Source organism: Emydura macquarii, unplaced genomic scaffold (assembly GCF_026122565.2).
Source record: "Emydura macquarii macquarii isolate MOO-44397 ecotype Brisbane River unplaced genomic scaffold, CSIRO-AGI_Emac_v2 contig_2292, whole genome shotgun sequence".
In the NCBI taxonomy this organism is placed as follows: Eukaryota; Metazoa; Chordata; order Testudines; family Chelidae; genus Emydura; species Emydura macquarii.
In genome coordinates this window covers 894,453-918,175 of record NW_027132429.1, presented here as the reverse complement: position 1 = coordinate 918,175, position 23,723 = coordinate 894,453, and the positions used below count along the sequence as shown (strand labels likewise).

The 23,723-nt window shown below is 65.8% G+C and overlaps 2 protein-coding genes across 3 annotated transcripts; both read left to right on the top strand.

Moving 5' to 3' along the window:
- Positions 1-135: 135 nt before the first annotated feature.
- ODAD3 (outer dynein arm docking complex subunit 3) lies at positions 136-11,789 on the top strand. 2 transcript variants are annotated; one of them, XM_067560448.1, is made up of 13 exons: positions 138-363; positions 1,173-1,294; positions 2,869-2,946; positions 3,443-3,616; positions 5,696-5,797; positions 6,088-6,213; positions 6,626-6,748; positions 7,393-7,551; positions 8,596-8,756; positions 9,013-9,169; positions 9,397-9,549; positions 9,690-9,774; positions 10,071-11,789. In XM_067560448.1, the coding sequence occupies exons 1-13, from the start codon at positions 279-281 to the stop codon at positions 10,199-10,201; spliced, it is 1,656 nt and encodes a 551-aa protein (XP_067416549.1). In that variant the 5' UTR covers positions 138-278; the 3' UTR covers positions 10,202-11,789. The 2 variants fall into 2 exon arrangements, with proteins under 2 accessions (XP_067416550.1, XP_067416549.1); XM_067560449.1 differs by lacking the exon at positions 5,696-5,797 and having other exon boundaries at positions 136-363.
- A 1,268-nt stretch (positions 11,790-13,057) lies between these two features.
- RGL3 (ral guanine nucleotide dissociation stimulator like 3) lies at positions 13,058-20,564 on the top strand. Its single transcript, XM_067560447.1, is given in 17 exon segments — positions 13,058-13,880; positions 14,449-14,660; positions 14,968-15,164; positions 15,487-15,617; positions 15,849-16,064; positions 16,339-16,442; positions 16,846-16,930; positions 17,174-17,217; positions 17,219-17,264; positions 17,492-17,578; positions 17,860-17,892; positions 18,107-18,228; positions 18,422-18,511; positions 18,846-18,990; positions 19,231-19,392; positions 19,633-19,747; positions 19,949-20,564. Coding segments are annotated over 17 exon segments (2,322 nt in total). The 5' UTR covers positions 13,058-13,745; the 3' UTR covers positions 20,347-20,564.
- The last annotated feature ends 3,159 nt before the right edge of the window (positions 20,565-23,723 follow it).

Sequence of the window (23,723 nt, the reverse complement as noted above, 5' to 3'; positions counted from 1 at the left end):
AGGGGAGAGGAGCCCCCTGCTGGGTGCTATCCCCCCTGCTCTGGGGCGCCCCCTCGCTGCTCTGGGGCGCCCCCTCGCTGCTCTGGGGTGCTCCCTCCCTGCTCTGGGGCGCCCCCTTTCTCCGACCAGGGAGCCCCCATCAGCTCTAAGGTGACCCCCTCCCTGCTCTGGGGTGCCCCCCTCCCCACCCAGGGTGCTCCCCTGATAGCCCTCACCTGCCTCTCTGCCTCGCCCCCCAGCTCTCCTGCACCTCCCAGTGCCAGGCTGCGGCTGCCGACATGCCAGCAACGCTGGGCCCCGCCGGGGTGAAGCCCCCCATCCACGAGCAGATCTCCGAGCTGCAGAATAAGATCCAGCTCCTAGGTATGTCCTGGTTCTGCAGCAGCCCGCACCCGGGGTGGGGGTGTTTGTCCTCAGGGTGGGGCGGGGAGGGGTGTCAGCATTCGGGAGGGGGACGAGGTCCCCGAGTGTGGAGCTACCTCTGGATCAGTGCTTCCTTCCTTCTCAGCTCAAGCTGCCCCCAGCGTGCTGTTAACCCAGGTCACAGAGTGGGGTGGAGGGGTTAAATTCTCCCCCCCACCAACAGCTTTTTAAAGCAATTGACAAAGGCAGGCAGCACCGTTACCCCCATTTTACAGATAGGGAAACCGAGGCACAGAGTAGGGCAGTGGCTTGCATGAGGTTACCCAGCAGGCCAGCTGGGAATAGAATCCAGGTCTCCTGAATCCCAGTCCAGTGCTCCGTCACCTAGGAGTAGGTAGGAGAGCGGCAGCGCTTTATCCACACAGCATGTGATTAGACTCTGGAACTCCCTGCCACTGGATGGTGCCGAGGTGGAGAACAGCAGGATTGGAAGAGGGACTGGTCATTGGAATGGATAACGAGATCCAGAGTTAGAATAGTTCATGTTAACAAAGAGCATTGGAAGGGGTAAAGCCAGATGCTTGGGCTATTAGAGACCAGGATGAGACCTCTGGGGTGGGGGGCACATTATCCCCCATCTGCTGTTGCAGGAGGTCTCTGAAGCCGTCTGCTCTCAGAGCCAGGGTAAGGGACTAGATGGGCCTTGCATTTCCTGCGTATTTACCCCAGATCTCAGAGCAAGTGACCCAAATGAAGCCTTGTACTTGTTGGTAACTCCCAGCCGCGGGGCTGTTTTGCACCCTTGGCAGAGGGCGACCGGAAAGCTTTCTACGAGAGCTCCCAGTGGACCATCAAGAAGAACAGGGAGTCCATCCTGGGGCTGCGGCAGGAGAACAAGAAGCTGCACAAGAAGCTGGCGGCCATTCTGGCGGTGAGCAGCTCCCGTGGGTGGCAGGGCGATCAGCGCCTGTGGCACTGCCCCGTGTAAGGCCCTGCTCCCTTCAGGGTGTGCATCGGTTGCCTGTGAGGTGGAGAACAGCAGCCCCCACTCAGAGACTTGTTTCAACTCTTGATCTGGTCCAGTATTGAGGGATTTATATGGTGTTGGGTGGGGGAGGCTGGGCAGGTGGTTTATGAGGGTGTATAGAGGCGTGCAGGTGTGGGGGATATGGGGCAGATGGAGGGTGTACGAGGTGCTGTTCATTATTAGGTGTACTACTGCTGTGCCTAGGAACCTGGCATGGCCAAGGACTCTATGGTGCTAGGCGCTGTACAGACACTGAACAAAGAGACCATCCCTGCCCCCAAAGAGCTTCTGATCGAAGTATAAGACAGGAGACAACAGGTGGCGACAGACAGACAGGCAAATGGGGAGGCACAAGGAAACAATGAGACAGCATTAGTCAGCATGATGGGCCATGGACTTAGCTCACCAGCTCATCCTGTTGTCAAGGATTTTCCAGAGCAGAGTTGGTAACACCCCCCCCACCCCGCCTCCGCCCCGCACCAGGGAGTGGGTGACAAAGGGGAAACCAAATATCAGCTTCAGCAGGACGTGCCTGAGATCCTGGAGCCAACTGAGAGCGATCAAGCAGCTGGTGAGCTGAGCCCGCTGCCCATCACGTTGGCCAGCATCGTCTCGCTGTTACCTTCTGCCTGGCTCTCTCTCCTGATGTACCCTATGGAGCTGCAGGGACGATTGCGATCAGCTAGTCTGAGCTCTGGGGAACCCAGGCCAGAGAACTGCCTGGAATGAACTCCTCTCACACCTAGGGCAGATCTTTTAGAAAACACAGCCAGTGACGGAGAGTCCTCCATGGGCCCTGGTGAATTGTCCCGTGGTTAATTCCTCTCCCCGTTACAAATTTGCTATTTATTTTCAGCCTGAGTTTGTCTGACTGTAACTTCCAGCCATTGGATTTTGTTGTACCTTACACCTCACTGGACTACAAGTTCCTGTGATCATGTTACCGTTCCCTGTGGGCGCTAATATGTTGTGATCACGTCACCCCTTCCCCTTCTCTTTGTGAACCTAAACAGATTGAGCTCTTTGTGTCTATCACTCAAAGGCAGATTTTCTAATCCTTTAATCATTCTCTTGGCTTTTCTCTGAACCCTCTCTAATTGATTTAGATCTTTGGAGGCCGGGAATGGTTTTGGGTTCTGTGTCTGTACAGCACCTGACACAACAGGGTCTTGGGTCATGACTGGGGCTCCTACACACTACTGTAATACATCTAATAAATAATGTGCAGCACCTAGCACATTGGGGCCTGGCCCATGACTGCATTGCCTGGCTGCTACCACAATACAAACAATGGAAACTCATTCCCAGCCAGCTTTTCTTCTGTGTCACTGGACCCAGGGGCAGTGGAGACAGGCATAGCCAGGAATCGGGATGTCTGTCCCACAGATCGGTGTGCAGGGACTGGAAGTGTCACCTGTTAGGGGGTGGCGTTGCCCGAGGAGCTGTGAGGGTGACGGCAGCCGTCTCTTGCTCTGCAGGGAGATGAGCAGATCATAAAAGAGGTGTGCCAGGACCGAGCTGCTGAAAAGACCTTGCTGAAAAATAAAAGCGGAGAGGTACGTCGGGGGCTCTGTGCTGGGCTTTGTGCTGGCCGAGCCGTTCAAGATTACGGGCGTGCAGTCTCCAAGCCAGTGTTTCTAGATGGGAAAAAAGGGAGAGAAATCAGGGGCATCAACAGAGGTGTGGGGGGCCGGGGAGCCCAGGGCTGTGATGGCAGGGGGCTGCGGGTTGGGATTGAGGGTGGGTGACTGATTCCACGCTGAACATCTTGCAGGATTGGGGCCCGAAAGGGTCAGTTCCGTTTCCTGTTCTGCCGCGGAGCCCAGCAGCACAGAGGTGGTGGCGGCATGAAAATACCCGTGGGGGGGTGGGGGAACCCAGCTTTTCTGATTCCCAGGAAAGGTCTGATTCAAGTTAAGGGCGACGTAATGGTAGGGTGATCTCAGCAGGGTCCCCTTGGCCCCCCAGCCCCTGAGCCATTGAGCTGAGACGCTGACCAGGAAACCACCCCGGCCTGTCTGATTTGCCCTTTCCCTCCTCTCTCCTCCCGAGGGCGCCATCGAGTTCATCAATCACCGGCTCTGCGAGAAGAGCAACCGGCTGAATGACCTGAAGCACCAGGTGGAGGTGAGGAGACGGCGGCTGGAGGAGCTGCAGTACAGCGCCAAGGTGCAGGAGGGCCGGGGCTTCCAGGAGGTGGAGGAAGGGGACGTGGAGGCAGCCAAGGTAAGAAGGAGCTTTGTGGGGCAGGTGCAGAGGCTCATGCTGTCCCCAGCACATCTGGACAGCGTTCATCCTCTCAACACCCAGCACTTTAGCCAGAGGGTGACGGCCATTTCTGTGCTGAACGTGATTTATTAGGTGTATTATGGTAGTCCCCTGGCACTCATTGTGCCAGGTGCTGTACAGACAGAACCAAAAGCTAGGCTCTGCCCCAGAGCTCCCGAACTAGGTCCATGAGCCCCGAGCCCTTCTCGTCCGCAGATCTCAAAGTGTTTCCCAAAGGTGGTCGGTATCATCCTTATTTTCCAGATTGTATGGGGTCCCGCTCCAATGCTCGCTCCACGAGACCACACTGCTGTGGGTTACGTACCACCCATGCCCACGTGCACCCTCTGTCGCTCGTCAGAAATTCACCGACCTGGCCGGGCCGGAGAATTCCACCCACTTACCCCGTACTGAGCTCAGAGGCGTGTGTTTGGCTAAACCAGCCAAAAAGCCAGCGAGAGAATCCACTGCCTCCTATGGGGGGAATCTTAGGGTGCCACCTTGCCTCCCATCTCTGTAGCATCGGGACGCCTTCCATGTAACAATCAATAGCAAACCTCTCACGGGCAGAGCCCTGTGTGGACACAGAATTTGTATCCGCATCCGAGCCTCGAGCCGCAAACATGATCCATGGATATAAAGCGGATTTGCAGGGCTCTGCTCATGGGACCTTTGGCCCTTCTCCTTTGTCGGGGCCCCAGCTCTGCTAGGGGTGGGTGTGGGGGGGTGTTTTGGGGACAGTTTAGATGTTATTTACGGCTTGTTTGAAAGCAATCATGCACGTCAGGAAGGGTAGTTTTCCTGGGGGGGGGCGAGTCCCAGGTGTTTTAGCTAGGTGTCTGGAGGGAGGGGGGCCAGGGACAGAACCAGCCGTCCTCACCCCAGCAGACTGGCAAGCCGCGGAAGATAAAATGTGCAGCAACTTCCTTCGGAGCGAGTGAGGCAACCTTCCCTTTCCTCCTGTCCTTAGATCTCTGCCCTTGTCGTGCCCCGGGACCTCCCACTGGCTCAGCCCGTTGGTTCCTTGCACTTCTCTGGCTCGGGGGCTGCCCATCCTGCTGACCACGAGCCTCTCACTGTGTCCTGGGGCTCTGCATCCTCCTGATGTCTCTTCTGTGATACCAGGGAGGCAGCGTGACCTAGCGGATAGGCACCTCTCCTGTCTGAGTTCGGCTGCAGCAGCAGCCTCATAAACCTGTGACCCAGATCAGCCACTAGAGGGAGACAGCAGCCCACGCTGCCCTCCTGAGCCCACCTCCCCCCCCAGCTCTCCAAGTGCTTCCCAGGCGGGGTCAGAATCTCTAGCCCCGTTTCACGTGTGGGGAAACCGAGGCACAGAGCAGGGAAGTGGCTGAGCTGGGACTGGAACCCTGGTCTCTGGAATCCCAGGCCAGAGCCTCCTTCCCGTGAACCTCCAGGGGGGGCAATGGAAGCTAAAGGTCCCTCCCTCATTCAAACACAAGTCGTTTGCTGCCGTGCGTGGTCCTGTGCGCGGGCAGCAGGGAGGGGGCATAAGAAGGTGCCGTTCCTGCCCCTCCTGCGGTGCTGAGCGCCCCCCTGCCCTGCCCCAGGTTGCTGGATGTCTGGCGAGAGGCATCGGACCCTCCCCAGGTCCCGGCTTCTCCGTTTGGTAAATAAACTGCTCATGTGGTGTCCCTAGCCTGGCGCCGTTTCCAAAACACAGGAGGTGTTTGGCGATCAAACAGGCCCTGCAGCAGTCCCAGAGGGCATGACAGGAAGGTGCTGTACCACGCCCTGGGCTCCGGGACGGCTCTGGAACCCCTTCTGCGCCGGTTCCTCCCAGCAGGCCGGGCCTGTTGCCCGCCTGGGCCTCAGGAGCAGCTTCCATGCAGCCCCGAGCCGGGGATTCGATTCAGCCCACTCTGGAGACCAGGAGTCCTGGGAGCCAGGCCAAAGTCTCACCCATCTGGGGAGGGCCTGGGGGGCTCCCCACAGCCTGATCCAAAGCCAGCCCGCAGGGATCAGCGTCCTGCCCTGTGCAGGCGGCTCATTCGGTGCCGTTCCTCCCCCCGCCAGACCCTGCGCAGGCTGGAGAACCAGCTGGAGAAAGCCCGGCTGAAGATGGAGGAGGCAGAGCACATCACCGGCCTGTACCGGCAGCTCAAAGCTCACATGCAGGTGGGGGCCGCTGTACGTGGGCTGGACAGAGAAACCCCCTCCCCCCCCCATTCATCTCACTCACCCCCTGAGCTTCCGGGGGTCAGGGCCATCCCCCCCCCACGGGTATTTCACTCCCTGCAACCTCCGGGAACGACTTCCGGCCTCTGGCGCGGTGGGGTCCCACCCAGGAACCCGCAGGACTGGGATCCAGGCACCCTGGGGGCGGCTCTGATCCGGTTGGGTCCCTGCCCTCGGAAGCACGGCAAGGAGGGGGAGCTGCTGGAGCTGACGCTGTTGCCCTCCCCTAGGAGGAGAGCTTGACGGCCCAGACCCAGCTGGATGCGCTGGAAGCGGAGATCCTGCGGCTGCACCACGAGCTCCAGGGCCTGCAAGTGATGAATACAGAGGCGCAGACCACGCGGGATGCTGCCAGGGTATGGGTGGGGGCACCCGGGTGCAGGTGGGGAGCCACCAGGGTACGGACAGAGGGTGTTGGGAGGCACCAGGATGTGGGCGAGCAGCTGTCAGGGGGCTGCTCTGTCCCAGATCGGACCCACAAGCCTGTCCGAGCCAGGAACCACCCGCTCCGTCCCAGATCGGACCCACAAGCTCGTCCGAGCTGGTACCACCCACTCCATCCCAGATCGGACCCACAGGCCCATCTAGCCCAGTACCCGCCACATTTCCTTTCCCCATTGGCACACACAGACCCATGCCAGGCTGGAGAACTGCCCTGTGCTGTCTGGGCCAGTTTCCGTGACCGGCAGCACCCACTGAACTGATCTTTGCCTCCAACCCCGGCTCTTCCCCTGGGGGCTAACCCAGCGTTAACCGCCCCACGTCCAGGAACAGCTCCTGCTCCAAGAAGAGAGCGTGTACCGGGAGAGGTACATGCGGGAGCTGAAGCTGACGGAGCTGAAGAAGCAGGCAGAGGAGAAAAGGGCGCAGAACGAGCGGGCGGAGAGACGGGTAAGGCGAGAGGGACGCGTACGGAGCACCCATCCTGGGCAGCCGCGGCTCATAATTATTAGCCTCCCTCCCTGCCCAGAGGCGGGGGGTAGAACCTCCCAGCTCCCCCCACTCTAACCACTAGACCCCACTCCTGTCCTGGCGCTGGGGAGGGAACCCAGGAATCTTGGTGCCGAACCCCCTGCTCTAACCCCTTGACATCACTCCCCTCTCACCATAGGACTGAGGAGCGGCGCCTTAAACCAGCCCTTCACCAGGGGTCCTATCTGCCCCCCGGGAATCTGCTGGGCTGCGGGCAGTGGGGGTGGGGAGAGATTCCATCTGTCTTGGACCCAGGGCCATGTTTAGGGGTTCACTTGAGACCCAGCCAGGCCTCTCCCCCAATGACACTGCAGACGGCAACTTGGGCTTCCCCTCCTCGTGGGGACGGGTCGGCTAGATAGCACAGTGGCCCCCTCCCGCTTCCCACTCCTGGCTCATTTCACACAGGCCAGCGAAGCCGCTGCGAACACAGCGGGATTTGAACCCAGGCCCTCGCGGGGGGAGCGGCCAGGCCCAGGCCTGCCCGCAGGTGCCCAGGGAAGCAGGGGGCGCTGGCGAGCACGCTGGGCCGGGGGGGCTCTGAGCGCCGCGTCTCTCCGCAGGCCATGCGGGAGCGCCTGCCCCTGCAGACGGAGGAGCTGCTGAGCGACGGGCAGCGAAGCAAGGGCACCGGCCTCCGTGCCAAGCAGCTGCCGGGGGCCGTGGCGGCGGAGGAGGCCTTCGACAAGATCAAAGTGGCCACCGGGGTCACCAACTCCAAGGTGAGAGGCTGCGGAGGGCACTGCCCGCGTCACTGCCCCTGGGTCTGCCCAACAGGAAAACCCACGGGTTCTAACTACTAGGGTATGCTTCCTTCCCTGAGCCGCAAACAGAAACCAGGAGTCCTGGCTCCCAGTCCCCTGCTCTGACCTCACCCACCCAGCTGCGGGACCTCTGTCCCAGGCTAGTGCTGAGGCTGGGGGGCGGGGCAGCGAGGGGGTGCCCTCTGGCTCGTCCCATGACCTCTCCCCTGCCCTGGACCCCAGGAGTCGCTTGTTGCTGCCGCATGGCGGCCAAATGACCTGCCCGTCCTGTGACCTCTGCCGCCTGCAGGCCAGCCCCCCTCCTGGGCGGGTTTGACCCTGGGCCTGTCGTCGGTGGGGCCCGATCCTGCGCTGCGCCCTGCCCGCCCCGCTACCCGTCTCGGGGGAGGAGGGGCCGTGCCGGCTCCGGAGCTCCTTGGGAAGCGGGTTGGTGCCAGCGTGGCAGCCTCCTTCACGCCTGCCCCACGCCGCTCACCCGGAGCCGCTGCCATGGCAACGGCTGGCTGGCGGCCAGCTGATCTCAGCTATCGGGAAGAGCTGCGGGCGCAGGCCCCCTGCCGGGGCAGCTAAGCAGTCGGGTGCCCTTGGGGGCAAGGCCCCCTGGCTGTTGCTACCAGCTGAGCCCCCCTTGTCCTGCCCCACACACTGATTCTCTTCAGGGCATTGGAATGCTGGTAGGACAGCAAGACCATGGGCTGTGCCCTCCCCTTCCCGAGGATAGAACCCAGGAGTCCTGGCACCCAGTCCCCCCCCCCCCCCACTAACCACTAGACCCCACTCCCAGAACCCAGGAGTCCTGACTCCCAGCCCCCACTGCTCTACCCACTAGACCCCACTCCCTGCCCAGAGCTGGGGACAGAACCCAGAGCTGGCGACGTTTCAGCACCCCCTGCACCCTTCCACCCTCCCCAGAGGTGGCTGCGTTTTGGCGGGTGCGGGAGGTGGCAGGGGCCTGGCTGTGGCCCTAGGAGGCTCTGACGCCCCCCTGGACCTCCCCGGCAGGAGGTGGTGAGCCGGTTCCTGGCCCAGGGAGACACCTTCCAGCAGCTGGAGCAGCTGACGGCGCAGAACGAGGAGGCCCTGGTGCGGCTGCGAGCGGAGGAAGAGGCGCTGGAGGCCGAGCTGCAGGGCCTCACCTATTCGGGAGAGGCCCGGGTGATGGGGTGAGCTGGTGTGTAGAGGCAGGAGGCCCCCCCCCGAGCCCTTCAGTGCGTGTGGGGGAGGGGCTGGGAGCCAGGACTCCTGGGTTCCATCCCCAGGTCTGGGTGGGGAGTGAGGGGCAGTGGTTAGAGCCGGGGGGCTGGGATCAAGAACTCCCCCTGCGTTGGCGGAAGTTAAGGGCAGGAGCTCTCTGTGCCCCCCCTGCCCCGGGGCGGGCAGTGCCCCCAGCCCTGATGCCCACGCTGCCCCACTCCCCAGGGCCCAGCGCCTGCTGGAGGAGCTGCGGGCTCACCTGCGCCAGGAGGAGACGCGGCGCGACGCGGCCAGGGGGCAGCTGGACAAAGTGACGCGGGTGCTGCTGGTGGCCAAGGCGGGCGTGGAGCACCTGGCCAGCAAGGTGCAGCACATCCAGCTGGTGAGTGAGCGAGAGGGCAGCCCCCCCCCAGCGCAGCGCCCCCTGCAGGCCACCAGGGCTGGGGACTCCAGGGGTGGCATGAACGCTGCAGGGGCTGGGAGCCAGGACTCCTGGGTTCTATTCCCAGCTCTGCCACTGACCTTTTGCCTGACCTGGGGGCAAGTCTCTGCCCGCACCCGCGCCTCAGTTTCCCCCATGCAGTGGGCACTGTTATTCCCCCTCCCCAGGAGAGCGGGCGCTTCGGGGCCGCGCCGGACGAGGCCGCCAGCGACTACGTGCTGGAGCTGCTGGCGCAGACGGAGGAGAAGCTGTTGCAGCTGTCGGCTGAGCTGAGCGACCAGAACCAGCGTGAACTGCTGCAGAAAATCGCGGAGGAGGAGGTGGGCTGGGGACAGGCCCCCCCCTTTCTTGCCCCCAACAGCTCCTCTTCGCTGGAGCTGCCCCCAGGCCCGTGATATTACCCACCTCCCGGCCTGGGCCAGGCGCCCTGGGCCCTGCTAACGCTGCCCCTCTCTTCCAGTTCCACGCTAACCTGGAGGGGCGCCTGCCCGATGCCAACATCCGCGTGAGGCTGCCCATCGCCCAGAAGCAGGACATCTACTACGGTGAGTGAGGGCGGAGTCCCTCGGGGCTGGGGGGACAGGGAGGTTGGGGGGAGCAAAGCGGTGTGTGGGAGGGATGAGGGGGAGCTGGGAGTGGGGATACGGGCAGAGCCGGGGTGGCACAGCGGGTACTCTGGGGGGCGAAGGATGCTGGCAAGATTGGGGGCAGGGCGGGGGAAGCAGAGGGGGAGCAGAATGAGATGGGGGGCAGGGGGCGAGGCCTGCTGGCAGTGCTGGGTGGGGGGCAGAGGTCGCTCTGTGCCCCCCCACCAGCCCGTGCCCCCCATCTCTGCCCCCAGACGAGGACGACAGCGGGGAGGAGGAGGGCGACGTGGTGACCCGGTCCACGCTCAAGCGCCAGTCCCAGCAGATCGTCGAGGCCAGGACCAAACGCCGCAACCGGCCCAAGAAGAAGCAGGGGAAGCTGTAGCAGGCCTGGGCGGGGGGAGCCCCGGGGGGGCCCAGAGCTCAGCCCCGGGGGGGCCCAGAGCTCAGCCCCCTCTTCCGCGGGGCCATTGCTAGGGTATTAAAGGCACAGCTGGCTCCAGCCCAGCGCCCGTGACTGTGAGCGCCCCCTCGAACTCGTGTCCCCTAGAGCTGGTAGGTGGGTGCCCTGGGCTCTGCCAGTCTTGCCCCACATCCCAGCAATCACCCCCCCCTGGTCTCTCTAGCCCTGCCCAAGGGCTCCTGGGTTAGTGCTAGCCACCCCAGAGCTGCTGCCCCACGCTGGGGGAAGGGCGAAGGTCCGGGCTGCCCCCAGCCTTGCCCAGGGCCGTGAGCCCACGCAGGGCGGGGAGCTGCCCCAGGACGCCCCCCTCAGGCCGGGGCATGTCGCTGCAGAGAGCGAGTGCACTTATCGCCCAAAAGGGGCTCCCGCAGGCTGTGCCCGTCCCCTCCCCAGCTCCTGCTCCCCCCTCCTCCCGCAGGCAGTGGGTGAATCGCACCCCCGGGCTCCCTGCTGCCTCTCATGCCCCCCCAGTGCTTCCCCTCCCCCTGGGACCACCAAGCATCTCCCCTTCTTGCCCAAAGGGTCTCCCCCCCCCGTGTGCTGTGTGTGATTCAATAAAGCCGCTCTGCTGAGCAGCCCCTGGTTTTGTGCAGCGCCAGGGGTGTCCCCTCCTCCCCGGGTGTGCGGTGGGGGGGACAGGGCCCTCGATACCACCACCAGCGCCCCCTAGCGTCACCCTAGAGCAGTGGGGCCAGCACTGATGGGCTGGGGGATCGCCCCCTGCTGCGCCCCCCGCCCTGGTCCCCACTGAGCTGTGCTTCCCCCTCCCCAAGCCCCAGGAGCCTGAATCTCCGGCCCACCACGTCCCAGCAGCAGGCTCCGATCCCAGCGAGCCAGGATGCCTGGGTTCTAACCCCAACGCAGCCACCCCGGAGTCCCTTTGCCACCTCATGCCTCAGTTTCCCCCTCACGGGAAAGGGGGGCTTGTAACCACTCCTGAGGCCGCTCTGTCACCGGCTCCGTACTGCTGGGCGAGTGGCCCTGGGCTGCAGGGCTGTTCCCAGTGCTTCGTCCTACAGGTGCGGGGCAAGGGCAGGGATTGAACCCAGGCGTCCTGCACCCAGCAGGACACGAAGCCCAATGCGGCGCTGACAGCCTCCCGGGGCATCAAGGGGTCTCCTGCAGGGGATGCCCCAGACCGGGAGAGGAAGCCAGGTTCTCGCCCCCCCCCCCAACTGCTGGACTGGGATGTCCCTCTCTAGCTGCAGGGAACCAGCCACTGTACCCCAGAATGGATGCCCCTCCCCAGGAGAGGCTGGGGAGTGGGATCTGGATCAGCTGTCGGTGGAGAATGGACGTGGGGGCCCTGCCGGGCAGACAGCACCCCTGGGGTGCGGGGTGCACTGGGCCACAGCCCTGACCACGTTCCCTGGGCCCCTCCTGCCACGCTGCGGCCCGTGTTCCCCGTCACCCCCGGGGGGCATCTGCTCCTGGGGCACAGAAACACCAGAGCCCCAGCCGCTCCCCCAGCCTCGGCCCTGCTGCCCCGGTCCGAGCCGGGGGTCAGTGTCACGTGTTTGTGGGGGGGAGGGGGGGATCTATCATCTCCCTGGCCTGGTCAGTGTCAATCACACCCCGAACGCCCCCCCCCCAGCCCTGGAAACCCCCCCCAGCCCTGCCGGTGCCCCTCCATCCCCACTTGCAGCCCCCTGCGGCCTGTAGGGGCACCTTTAATACCAGCCCTCCCTGCCCCTGGGCCCCCCCCTGCCTGGAGTTGTGGGGGGGTGGGAGGGAGAGAGAACCAGGGGTCCAGGGCAGTAACAGGTGCAGCAGAGATCTAGCGAGGGGGGGAGACCCACCCACCCAGCCCAGCCCCCAACCAGAGAGAGGACCCAGGAGTCCTGGCCGCCAGCCCCCCTCCCTCTCCCCCTCCAGCTCTAACCACTAGACTTTGCCTGGCCTGGCCTTGCCTCCCTGCGGGGGGCTGGGCAGGCCTCAGGTCCCCCCCCCCTCACCTGCCCAGCTCCTGGCCCCCGCCCGGGGGTGGGCCTGCCCCCCCCCGCACCCCCTGGGAGCTGCAGTGGGAAGCAGTGCAAGTGGCATAGACCCCAGCCCCATAGCGCCCCCCAACCCTCTCGAGCTGGGTTGCTCCCCCCCACACACATTGGGGGAGGGGCCCCCGTGTGCCCAGGCTGCGCTGCCCCACCCCCGCCCGGGGCCCGGCCGCCGCCCCACGCGCCGCTGCCGAGACCTTCCCGAGTCAAGGGCGGACGCCGCGATCCGGAGCGGCCCATGGTAACGCGGCGCGGGGGGGCTCCGGCCAGCTGCCCCCCGCCCCCCGCCCGGCCTGGCACCGGGCAGAGACATCGCCCCGGGGGGTGGGTCCCTCGGCTGGGCTGCGGGCGGGGGGCGCTGGGTGCCCGCAGGGGGGCGGGGGATGGGGGGTGCCGGCGGGGGGTGCCCGGGGGCTGCCTGGGCTGAGACCCCCCCCACGCACCGCGGACGAGGGCCACAGAACCGCCATGGGGGGGTGGGGAGGCGCTGCGGGGGGGGGGGATTGTAAACCTCCCCCCCGCCCAGGTGGGAACCCGCCGCCCCACGGGGTTCAGGCGCCCGCCCCACATCCTCGAGTTGGGGGGGGGGCGCAACTCGCGACCCCAGGGATGGCAGCGCCCGCCACCGGCTGGGGTGGGGGGCAGGGCGGGGGGGCCGAGCCCCCTGTGGCGCTGCAGGGTGGGGGCGGGGCTGACCCTGCTGGACCGGTTGGGCGGGTAGAAAATGCTGGGGGGGGCGGGGGTGTCCAGGGCAGCCAGAGCCCCCGAGTGCCCCGCCCCCCAACGAGCCCCGCCCCCTCCTTCCCTCCCGGCCCGGGTGGGGGTGGGCGGCCCCTGCTCCTCCCCGCAGCCTCACGACCCCTGGGTTCTAGTCTAGTCCAAATCCGCTCTGTGCCTCGGTTTCCCCATCTGTCCTGTAGGGACATGGACTCAGCTCCCTGCCCCCTCCCCCAGGGGGCCGTGAGGCTCCAGATGTGGCAGGCAGCGGTGCTGCACCACCATCCTCCAGCCCCAGAGCTCCCGGCACCCGGGGCTGACGGCTGCACAGGGGTGGGGTGGGTGACAGGACCCCCCCTGTGCTTTCCCCCTAGGGGAAACCTGTAGAAGCTGCATTTGCATCCCCCAGGTTTCAAGCCTACGACTCTCTGGGAGGTGACATCATTATACAGAGGGGAAACTGAGGCACGGAATCGTAGGACTGGAAGGGTCCTCGCGAGGTCTAGTCCAGTGCTCGAGGCAGGACCACTGAGTGGCAACGGGATTCACCCCGGGTCACATATCACATCTGTGGCACAGCCAGGGATAGAACCAGGAGACCTGGCTCCCAGCTCCCTGCTCTAACCACTGCACCCCACTCCCCTCCCAGAGCCAGGGATAGAACCCAGCTCCGAGCCCCCCTGCTCTAGTCTGTAGACCCCACTGCTGGTCCCCAGACACACCTCCCATCTGTGTGGGGGGTGCTGGCTGGGCCCATGGCCTGGTCTCATCTCCCCCCCCAGGAGCCCTTCCAGGAGTGGGGTGAAGAGGTGGAAGACGGGGCCATCTACGGCGTCATCCTACAGCGAGTGAGGGCGGAGCCTGCGGCCGACGGGGGACCCTGCCCGCTGGTACGGGGCCTATCAGCTCTCCCATGCCAAGTGGGGCTGGCCCAAGTCAGCGCCTGCCTGGGGGACCCCAGAGCTGATCCCTAGTGGTGCCGGGAGCCCGGTGGGGGGCTCCTCAGGGGGCGCTCTCCCTTGGCAGTCAGCACTGGCCCCAATGCCCCAGAGCGGCACTAGGGGTTGCTGCGCTGCCAGGAACAGGGATAGAGCCCAGGAGTCCTGGCTCCCAGCCCTTCTGCTTTAACCACTACACCCCACTCCCCTCACAGCTGGGGAGCCCAGCAGGGGGCGCTGTGCTGTGACCTTGGGTTATTCTCTCAGCTGCATTTTCACTGGGAGCTGGAATTCTTCAGGTCCTGACCTGATCTGCTGCACGGCGTTGTTATAAACAGCCCCCCGCGCCCCACCCCAGAGGGGCCGCATCTAGCGCCGGGCGAGGGAAAGAGGCTGGGGTAATGTAATTATTCCTTCCATTCACTCGGTCTCATTCTCTCCATACCTGTCCGTCTGTCCCACCTCCCTCCATCCATCCATCCATCCCTCTGAACGACCCATCTCCCCCGCCCCCCCGCAGGCCGGAGGCGGTGCCCCCTGCCCCTTCGTGCAGTACCGCACCTGCAAGCTGCGCTGGCTGCGGGCCGGGACCTTGGCCCAGCTGGTGAGAAGCCTGGTCTCTGCCGACGCCGAGAGCGACCCTGGCTCCGCGCCCAGCTTCCTGGCCACCTACCGCAGCTTTGCCACCCCCTGCCAGGTGCTGGAGCTGCTGCTGCCATTGGGCCCCAACAGGTAAGCCCCGGGGGGAGGGGGTGCTGGGATCTCCCCACCCCCAACAGGTGAGTCCCAGGGGGATGGATGTGTGAACCCTGGGAGACACCCCCCCATTCTCGGGGGCAGGCTGGGAGGCGAGAACCCTGGAGTCCGGTTCCCATGGTGGGGGCCCTGGCCCACCCCACCCCAAGGAAGGTGACTGCTGTGGTTTGGAGGGGTCTCAGACCAGCTCCTGGGGTCACAGGGACACCCCAGCCCCAGAGGGGAGGGGGCCTTGGAGCCTCAGCTGCTCCCTCTTCTCAGGACTGACCCCATTCCCCCCCAGGGCCGTGCTGCGGGTGCTGGAGCTCTGGCTGCGTGATCACCCTGAGGATTTCCGGGACCCCCCCCAGCACCCCAGCCTGCGCCAGCTCCACGGTTACCTGTGCCGGGCAGCACCGGGCTCGGAGGGGTGCGGGCGGGCCAAAGGGCTACTGCAGAGCTTCCAGGACAATCCGGGAGGGGAACAGGCGGAGACTGAGGGTAAGAGACCCCAGTTACTCCTGCTACCCCCACCTCCGCCTGTCCGCTGGCTACAACCCCCGCCTCCACCTGTACCTGCTACCCTCACCTCTGCCTGTCCGCTGGCTACAACCCCCGCCTCCGCCTGTACCTGCTACCCTCACCTCTGCCTGTCCGCTGGCTACAACCCCCGCCTCCGCCTGTACCTGCTACCCTCACCTCTGCCTGTCCGCTGGCTACAACCCCCGCCTCCACCTGTACCTGCTACCCTCACCTCTGCCTGTCCGCTGGCTACAATCTGTGCAGCCGGCAGGTGTGATGCCCTGTGCTGTCTCCGCTGCAGGCTGTGAGTCCCCTGGGGCTGGTCCGCTGGTGTTGGGGGGCGAGGAGGGGCCGGGGGGCTGCGAGGAGACCCCCAATCTCCTGTCGTTCAGTGTGGAAGAGGTGGCCGAGCAGCTCACGCTGATGGACGTAGTAAGTGGGGGACTGGTGTGGGGGGGGGGGCAGAGCAGCCAAGAGAGCATAGTCTAGTGGTTAGAGCGGGGGGGGGGGGGTTGGGAGCCAGGACTCCTGGGTTCTCTCCCCAGCTCTGGGAGGGGAGTGAGATCTGGTGGTTGGGGGAGGGGGCTGAGAGCCAGGACTCCTGGGTTCTATTCCTTAGGGGTGCCCAGGCACAGAGCATGGCCCCCCCCTTTTTTCCCCCAGGAGCTGTTCGTGCAGGTGCAGCCCTTCCACTGCCTGGGCTGCGTGTGGTCACAGCGGGACCGCAAGGGGGGCGGGCAGGCAGCGCCCAGCGTCCGTGCCACCGTGGCCCAATTCAACGCCGTCACCGGCTGCGTCATCGCCTCGGTGCTGGATGACGTGCAGCTCCGTGCACTGCAGAGAGCCCAGCGGCTGGAGAAGTGGGTCGCCATCGCCCAGGTGGGGGCAATAGGGGCCGGGGACAGCTACGGGGCTGAGGGGGGGCTGAGGTACCTGGGAGAGGGGCAGGGAGCAGGTCCAGGGAGACCCAGTGGGGCACAGCTCTAGGTAGGGGCAGGGGGATGTGAGGGGCACCAGGAGGACTAGGGCGGGGGGGGGAAATCCAGTAATTCTCAGATGTATGTGGGAGGGTCAGGGGTGGGAAGGTTGAGGGGGCAGATCTGGGGGGGGACAGACAGCTGGACCCCACTGACTCCGCTCCCCTCCCCCCCAGCACTGCTGCTTTCTACGTAACTTCTCCTCCCTGCGAGCCGTGATCTCCGCCCTGCAGTCCAGCCCCGTGCACCGGCTCAAGAGGACCTGGTCGGCCGTCAACCGGTGAGAGGCGGGGGGGGGGGGGGGTGGCAGCTCTCACACCTGGCCCTTGGTTCGATGGGGAGGCCTCGGGGGTGACTTTGGCTCCAGCCAGGGCCCCCCAAAGACACAGCTGGGCTGGCTGGGGCTAATCCAGGAAGTCCCGCCTTCCGGAGAGCGGGACTTGACCCCCCGAGAGCCATTGCTCCTGGTTCAGGGAGTGGGGTCCCCTGGCGACTCCGGGGAGGTGCTGCGGGTGGGGGGCAGGGCGGGCAGGGCGGGAGCTGCCGGGATGGTGGTCAGCGGGTGGGGAGGGATCAGCGGTGCTGGGTGGGGTAGTGTCAGACATTGGAGGGTGCAGGGGGCAGGTGGGAGGCAGGAATCCGGGGTGCATCCATGGAGAAAACTCTGCCCCGGTTCCCCCCAGGGACACCATGGGCGTCTTCCGGAAGCTCTCGCAGATCTTCTCCGACGACCAGAACCACTTGAGCAGCCGGGAAATCCTGCTGCAGGTACGGGGGGGACACAGTGCTATGGGGCGCTGTGCTATGGGAAGTGGGGGGCTGGGCAGGGGGGAATCAGTGAGAGGCGGGGGGCTTGCCGGCGGGCACCGTGCTGCAGGGGACGAGGGGCTGGGCGGGGGGCACCGTGCTGCAGAGGGCAGGGGCGCCGGGGGGGGCACAGCAGGATTTCGCTCCGTGTCCCGTTCGTTATTTGTTTCCCCTGGACCCTGCCGGTCCCGTCGCTCCACGCAGAGAAACGCTGCCCAGGCCGTCCCGGACGGAGCCGCCAGCCCCCGCCCCCCGCAAAGCGACCCCCAAACTGAATCCCCAGGAGAAGCCGGAGGTGAGAGACCGGGCCCCTGGCGCTAGGGCCTTGAATTGCTGTGGGTCGGGAGTGAGGGGCACTGGCAGAGCTGGGGGGTGCATGGGGGGTAGCAGGGGGCTATGGGTCGGGAGTGAGGGGCACTGGCAGAGCTGGGGGGGCCAGGGCTGGGGGGGCAGGGGGCTGCGGGTCAGGATCGAGAGGCACCGGCAGAGCCATGTGGGTAACCTGGACCCTGCCCCCCCCAGGCGCCCCCCCCGGGCACGGTCCCGTACCTCGGCACCTTCTTGACGGATCTGGTTATGCTGGACACGGCGCTGCCGGATTTCCTGGAGGTGAGTGTGTGTGTGGGGGGGTCCTGCCTCTGGCCGTCCCTGTTCCCCCCCCCCAGCACCTGGCTCTGGGGTCCCCTAGAATCAAGTGCCTGTTCCCCCCCAACGGCCATGAAACTCCTGTGCTTGTCCTGCCCACTGCGGGCGGGGCCCTGGCTCATGTCACATCCCCCCCATCTTTCACCAGCCCCCCAACAGGGGTAACCCCCCAAATGTAAACACTGGGGGGCTGGGCTCGGGGGGGTCCCAGCCCCCCCCATGTTCTCTCTCTGGTTCCCCCCTAGGGTGGGCTCATCAACTTTGAAAAGAGGCGGAAGGTGAGTGCGGGAGAGACTGGGGGGTGAGGGGAGTCGGGTCTAGTGGTCAGAGTGGGGGGGGCTGGGAGTCAGGATTTGTTGATCCGTTGGTGGGGGAAATTGGGGGGATGGGAGGCTGTGGGGAGGGACGGGAGGGGTGGTGGATGGAATCTGGGGGAGGCCGCGAGGCTGGGGGAGGCCCCCGAACCCCGTCTCACCCTGTGTCTGGGCCCAGGAGGCAGAGATCCTGCTGCAGATCCGGCGGCTGCAGGCGTCGTGCAGGGGCTACGCCCTGCACCCCAACCCCCCCGTGCTGGCTGCCTTCCGGCGCCATGGCCAGCTCTCCGAGGAGCAGAGGTACCGCGGGGGGGGGGCAATGAGCAGGGAATGCCGTGGGGGGGCCGGGGGAAATGAAGGGGTGGAGGAGGGGAAATGGGGGGGGGTCTCCCTGGGGAGCTGCCTGGAGCGTTGCCCCACAGGACGGTAGGAGCAGAATAGCAGTGGGGGGGGCAGGATGGATGCGGCACTAACCCCCCCAAATCCCCCCCAGCTACCAGATTTCGCGGCTCATCGAGCCCCCGGCCGACTCGTGCCCCAACTCGCCCCGCGTGAGACGCAGCCTCAGCAAACGCTTCAGCGCGTGAGTCGCCCCCAACCCCAGCTCGGGACTGGGCCCCAGCCCCCCCGGCCCCCCCTCCCGCAGCCGGGAGCCTCCCTCTGTGCGTCCACACTGGCCTGGGCTCGCCCACGTCCGTCTGTCCGTCGGCCTGGCGTCTGTCTGCCTCTGAGCAGCCTCCTCCCATGGGGGTGTGGGGGGGGGAGGCTGAGGTGGGCGTCGGGGGGGGGGCATCTCTGTGAGGGTGAAATTGGCACCTGGAGGGGGATGGGGATGTCGGGGGGGCAGGTAATGCCCCTCCCCCCACTGGCTCTCCCCCCCCTTTGTTGCCCATTCACCTCCCCCCGTCTCCCCTCAGGCTCTTGCTGGGGGGTGAGGCCCTGCCCCCCCGGCTGCCCTCCGCCAAGGGCAGCGTCTCATCCCCAGGCACCAGCGGCGGCTGCGAGGCCGACGAGGGACCCAGCGCCCCCTGCTCCCCCGAGGGGTGGGCACCCCGGTGCAAGGTACCGCCGGGCGGGGGGGTGGCAGGTCAGGCTGGGAGCGGCGGGGGTTGGCCTAGTGCCCGCTGGGCTGCAGTGGCTAGGTGGGGGAGGGCTGGGAGCCAGGACACCTGGGTTCTCTTCCCGGCTCTGGGAGGGGAGTGGGGTCCAGTGGTTGGGGGGAGGGAACAGGACTGAGAGCCAGGACGCCTGGGTCCTATCCCTGCTCTCTCACCAGCTGCCATCTCCTCCCCCCCTGCACAGAGTCTGCTGGAGCTGCCATCCATCTCCTGCCCCCCCGAGGAGCCGCCCTCCCCTCTCACCTGCCCGCCCCGCTCGCCCCTCCACAGCCAGCAGGGGGCGGACTCGCGCGTGGTGCGGGTCAGCGTGGACAACGCCCACGGCAACCTCTACAAGAGCATCCTGGTGAGGCGGGGCTGGGGGAGACCCCGCCTCCTCGTTGTGGGGCGGGGCCTGACCAGACCCCGCCTCCTTATTCGGGGCGGGGCCGGGCCAGACCCCGCCCCCATCCCCTGTCTCTGCCCCCTACCCCCATCCTGCATGCTGTGCCCCTGCATCTTCTGCCCCCTCCCCCCCCCGACCTCCTCCCCCCCCATGCCCCTGTCTGCCCCCCACCCTGACCGGTTGCCCCTCTCTGCCCCCCAGCTGACCAGCCAGGACAAGACCCCGGCCGTGGTGCTGCGCGCTCTGCAGAAGCACGGCCTGGAGGGGGCCCCGCCTGGCGACTTCCAGCTCCTGCAGCGGCTGGGGGACAGCAGAGGTGAGGGGGGCATGGCTGGGGGGTGTCCGGCCTGGGAGGGGGGGGGGAACGGAGGAGTCCTGGGCAGCGGGAGCACGCTGGGGGGTGCAGGCATGGGGGAGGGGAGGTGTCGGGGAGCAGAGGACCAGGTGGGGGGCAGACCGGGTTGGGGGGGGTCTCCCGTGCCATTGTGGCCCCCTCACGCTCTCCCCGCCCCCCCAGAGCTGCTGATCCCCGACGGGGCCAACGCCTTCTACACCATGAACCCAGCCGCCGCCTTCGACTTCGTGCTACGCCGCAGGGGCCTCCAGGCCCCGCCCAGCCCTCGCCCCCCCGGCCCAGCCCTCCCTACAGAGCCCCCACTCCCCTCCCCCAGAGCCCCCCATCCTCCCCGGCCCAGCTCTCCCCACAGAGCTCCTGCTTCCCTTTCCCTAGCGCTCCCACCTCCCCCCAGCAGCCTCCCCTGGCCCGTCCCCCCTGAGCGCCACCCCCAGAACCCCCCGCTTCCTTCCCCCGCCCCCTCTGACCCCCATCCAGCTCCTCCCCGCGCCCCCTGCCGGCCCCTCACCCGGGCTGCTGCACTCAGGCCCCCCGACCCACAGGGGACCCCGAGGATCTAGCCCCCCGACACCGGTGGAGAAAGGGGGGAGGGAAGCAGCCAGAACCCTCAGTTGGGCTCCCCCAACTCCAGCCCCCCCGACCGGTCTCTGCGTATGGCCCCCCCCGGCCTGTCCTCCCCCCCGCCTTGCAGCCAGGAGCGCCGTGTGTGCTATGGGATGCCGAAGACATTGCTAGGATTGGCTGTGCCTTGGGGGGCAGGCGGGGGCAGGGGGGCCTGGATGGGACCAGCGCTCCTGGGAGAGGTCCCTGCTGGGGGGCGGGGGGGGCTCTGAATCCCTTCTTCCAATAAACCCCCCTGATCAGAGCAAATCGGGTCCCAGATGGTCTGTTCTGCCCCCGGGGGGGGGGATATCTGGGGCAGGTCAGGTTCCAGGAGAGGGTGGATATGTGGGGAGGGCGATTTTCCTGGCAGCCCCAGGGACCCGAGTTGCCCCATGGTTTTCCTCCCGTGGCCACGAGGTGGCAGCAGCTGCTCCTGTCCCATTGCCCTGGGGAGGGAGCCCGGGCAGAGAACTGGGGTCTCTTGGCTGACGCCTGGGGGGGCTGGAGAAGGGGGTGCTGCTGACCATGCGGGGAGAGGAGCATCGCTGTATGGGGGGGGCTGCCAGGAGCCCCCAGATGGGGGCAGGGTGGGTGTGTCAGGGTCTCTTGGGCCCCCCATGCCCCAGAATCGGGCCCTCAGTTGCCCCCGCCCCAGACTGGGGCCGGGAACCACGTCCGGATCGGATCTCCGGGGGATGGGGGCGGCTCCTGGGGTCCCACATGCCCCTCGCTACGGCTGGTGCTGGGGACCGCTGGCCCGGGACGCCTGCCCCCAGGCTGCTGTGGGGGCCAAGGAGCGCTCAGGGCTGGGAGGGGGTGACGGACCTCAGAACGATTTCCCCCCCCCCACTTCGTGCCCATCACAGCCCTGCCCCTTCTCGGACACCAGCCCAGCGACCTGGCCATGACCCCCCTGCAGCCCCTCAACGGAGATTGGAACCCCGAATCTCCTGCCCCGTGAGGGGGCAGGACACCCCAGGGGACTAAAACCAAACATTCACCCACAGAAAGTGGGATTGGAGCTGCCCCATGTGCCCCCCCCACGGAAACCCAAAGTGGCAGCCAAGTGGGCGGGGGTGGATAAATAGATGGGGGGTGTGGGGAGGGACGGAGAGATGGGAGTAGGGGCTGTGTGAGTGTGGGGAGGGGTGATAGACATGTGGGATGAAGGGCAGGCGGGGTTCTGCAGCTGACTGGCGCAGGGCTGTGACTTGGGTGTTATCCCTGGATTATTCAATGCCCCCGTGGGGGCTCCAGTCCTTGAACGAGCCGCTGGGTCCACCCTGGCCAGCCCCCTCCCCACCCCAGGTGCTTGTTTTGGGCCGAGAGCAGATTTAACCCTTTCGCGGAGGGAAACTGAGGCACGCGTGGGCATCATGAAAATATTACAGAAAATTCCCACTTCGCCTCAGCCCCTCAGGCACCTTGGGTAGCTGCGGAGGAGGGGTTTTGTTATGTCTCGCGGCTGCGCTTCCAGGCTCCGACCGGGTGCCGGGTGCTGGCATGGACCCTCTGAGAGACAGTCCCTGCCCCAGAGCTGAATATTCTCCCCATTGGGCAGCTGGGGAAACTGAGGCACAGAGGGATGATTTGCACACGCAGGAACTCGGTATCAGAGCAGAGCAAACGGCTCCTTTGAATTGTAAATAGCCCCCCCCTGGAAATTTTAACTCTGCTGGGAGGGGATCAGGCCATGAGAGCCAGGGAACCCCCCGTATGGAGCCCCCCCACCTGCCCAGCTCTCCCCTGGGTTTGTGGTCAGTGGTTCATCTCACCACTAGCTTCCTCCCCACCCCCCGGCCCCACATCCCTGCAGTTGCCTAGCAACCTGCCAGCTTCATTCCCCCTCCCCGGGTGTGGTTAATTCAGGGCAGGGGTCCCTAATACCCCCCCCCATCTTGATGATCCTGGCACCCACTGACCCCCAGTGCTGGGGGGGGTGTCCACCCATGCTGCCCCTCTCCCCGTCCCTTCTTGCTGCCCCAGCTTGGAAAGGGTTAACGGGGCAGGACGGAGCGCTGAAAAACAGGCCAGCGCTGGGGGGGGGGGGGGGGGGGGGGGGGAAATATAAGCAGCAGCAAGAGAGAGAAATGGCTGATATGGCTCCCCCCTTCCCACTAGTGACATCCCAGCGCCTGGCGTAGTGTCCAAGGCCGCCGGCGCTCCGGCTCTGTGCTCCCCCATCCCTCCCCACAACCACAAGCCCCCTCCCCCAGAGCTGGGCCTAGAACCCAGGAGTCCTGGGTCCCCCAAACCCCAGCCACCCCCAGCGCTGGGGCTAGCTAAGTCTGCGCTGGAGAACGTCCCCAAGGGCTGGTGTTTTAACCCGCTCCTGCAAGAAGCTCATGCGTGTGGGTTTGTGCACATGTGTGTTCCTGCGTGGGGGTGCGGCTGCATGCGTGTATTCCTAGCTTGTGCGTGTGTTGGGGGGGGGGGGCTGCGCGGGACACTCAGTTCCAACCCCCCCATAATCGGGCCAGGCAGCTGTTCCAAAGAGGCCCGTGGCTTGGTGTAAACAGCCCGGTACCGCGGGGAGCCTGGCCCAGCGCCTTATCTCTGGCCAGCACGCCGTGTTTGTCGAAGCCCGGCCCTCCCTCTGTGTTCTTGCGGGGCCAGAGACCACGTGAGTCCCGGGGGCCGGGGGCTGGGGCCTGGCTTTGATTGAAAACGGGACAGTTTGTTTTTCAAACTAAAAAGCGGGCCCGGGATGGGGGTGGGATGGGGTGTTATTTAAAACTGCAAATAGCCGCCTCTGATTCCCGGCTGTGCCCCAGACTCCCTGGGTGAAGTCACGTCGCTTCGCAGTGCCTCAGTTTCCCCACCTGTGCAATGGGGCTAATGAACCTTCTTCTGTATGGCTTGTCAGTTTAGGGGATGAGAGCCTGGGGCGAGGGCAGTCTCATGTCTGCGCAGTGCCTGACACACGGGGGGGGGCCCTGGTCTGGGACAGGGTCTGCGCAGCACCTGGCACATGGGGGGCCCTGGTCTGGGACACGGTCCATGCAGCGCCTGACACACGGGGGGCCCTGGTCTCGGTTGGCACCTCTAGGGCTCTTGCAAAACACGAAACCAACACCACCCACGTGCTGGCATCACACTGCCCCATTTTATCTGCTGCCCAGGCCCCAACGTTCCCTGGGAGGGTCTGATTATCTGCCTGCTGCCCGGCAGGGACCTGCCCTCCATCCAGCCAGATGGCTGGGGGGGTTGGCACAGGCGGGGGGGGTGGGAATCTAAGCCCCCTTTAACACCTTCTTTCCAGCCCCTCTGCCCAGGGAGCATCACGCCCGTGTTTGGTTCAGATCCCGGGCCCTGGAGCCTGCCCGCGCTCGCC

Coding starts and splice junctions, on each gene's coding strand:
- ODAD3 (XM_067560448.1), top strand. CDS start 279: ATGCCAGCAACGCTGGGCCCCGCCGGGGTGAAGCCCCCCATCCACGAG. Junction 6,749..7,392: donor ACGAGCGGGCGGAGAGACGG/GTAAGGCGAGAG, acceptor GTCTCTCCGCAG/GCCATGCGGGAGCGCCTGCC. Junction 8,757..9,012: donor GGAGAGGCCCGGGTGATGGG/GTGAGCTGGTGT, acceptor CCCACTCCCCAG/GGCCCAGCGCCTGCTGGAGG.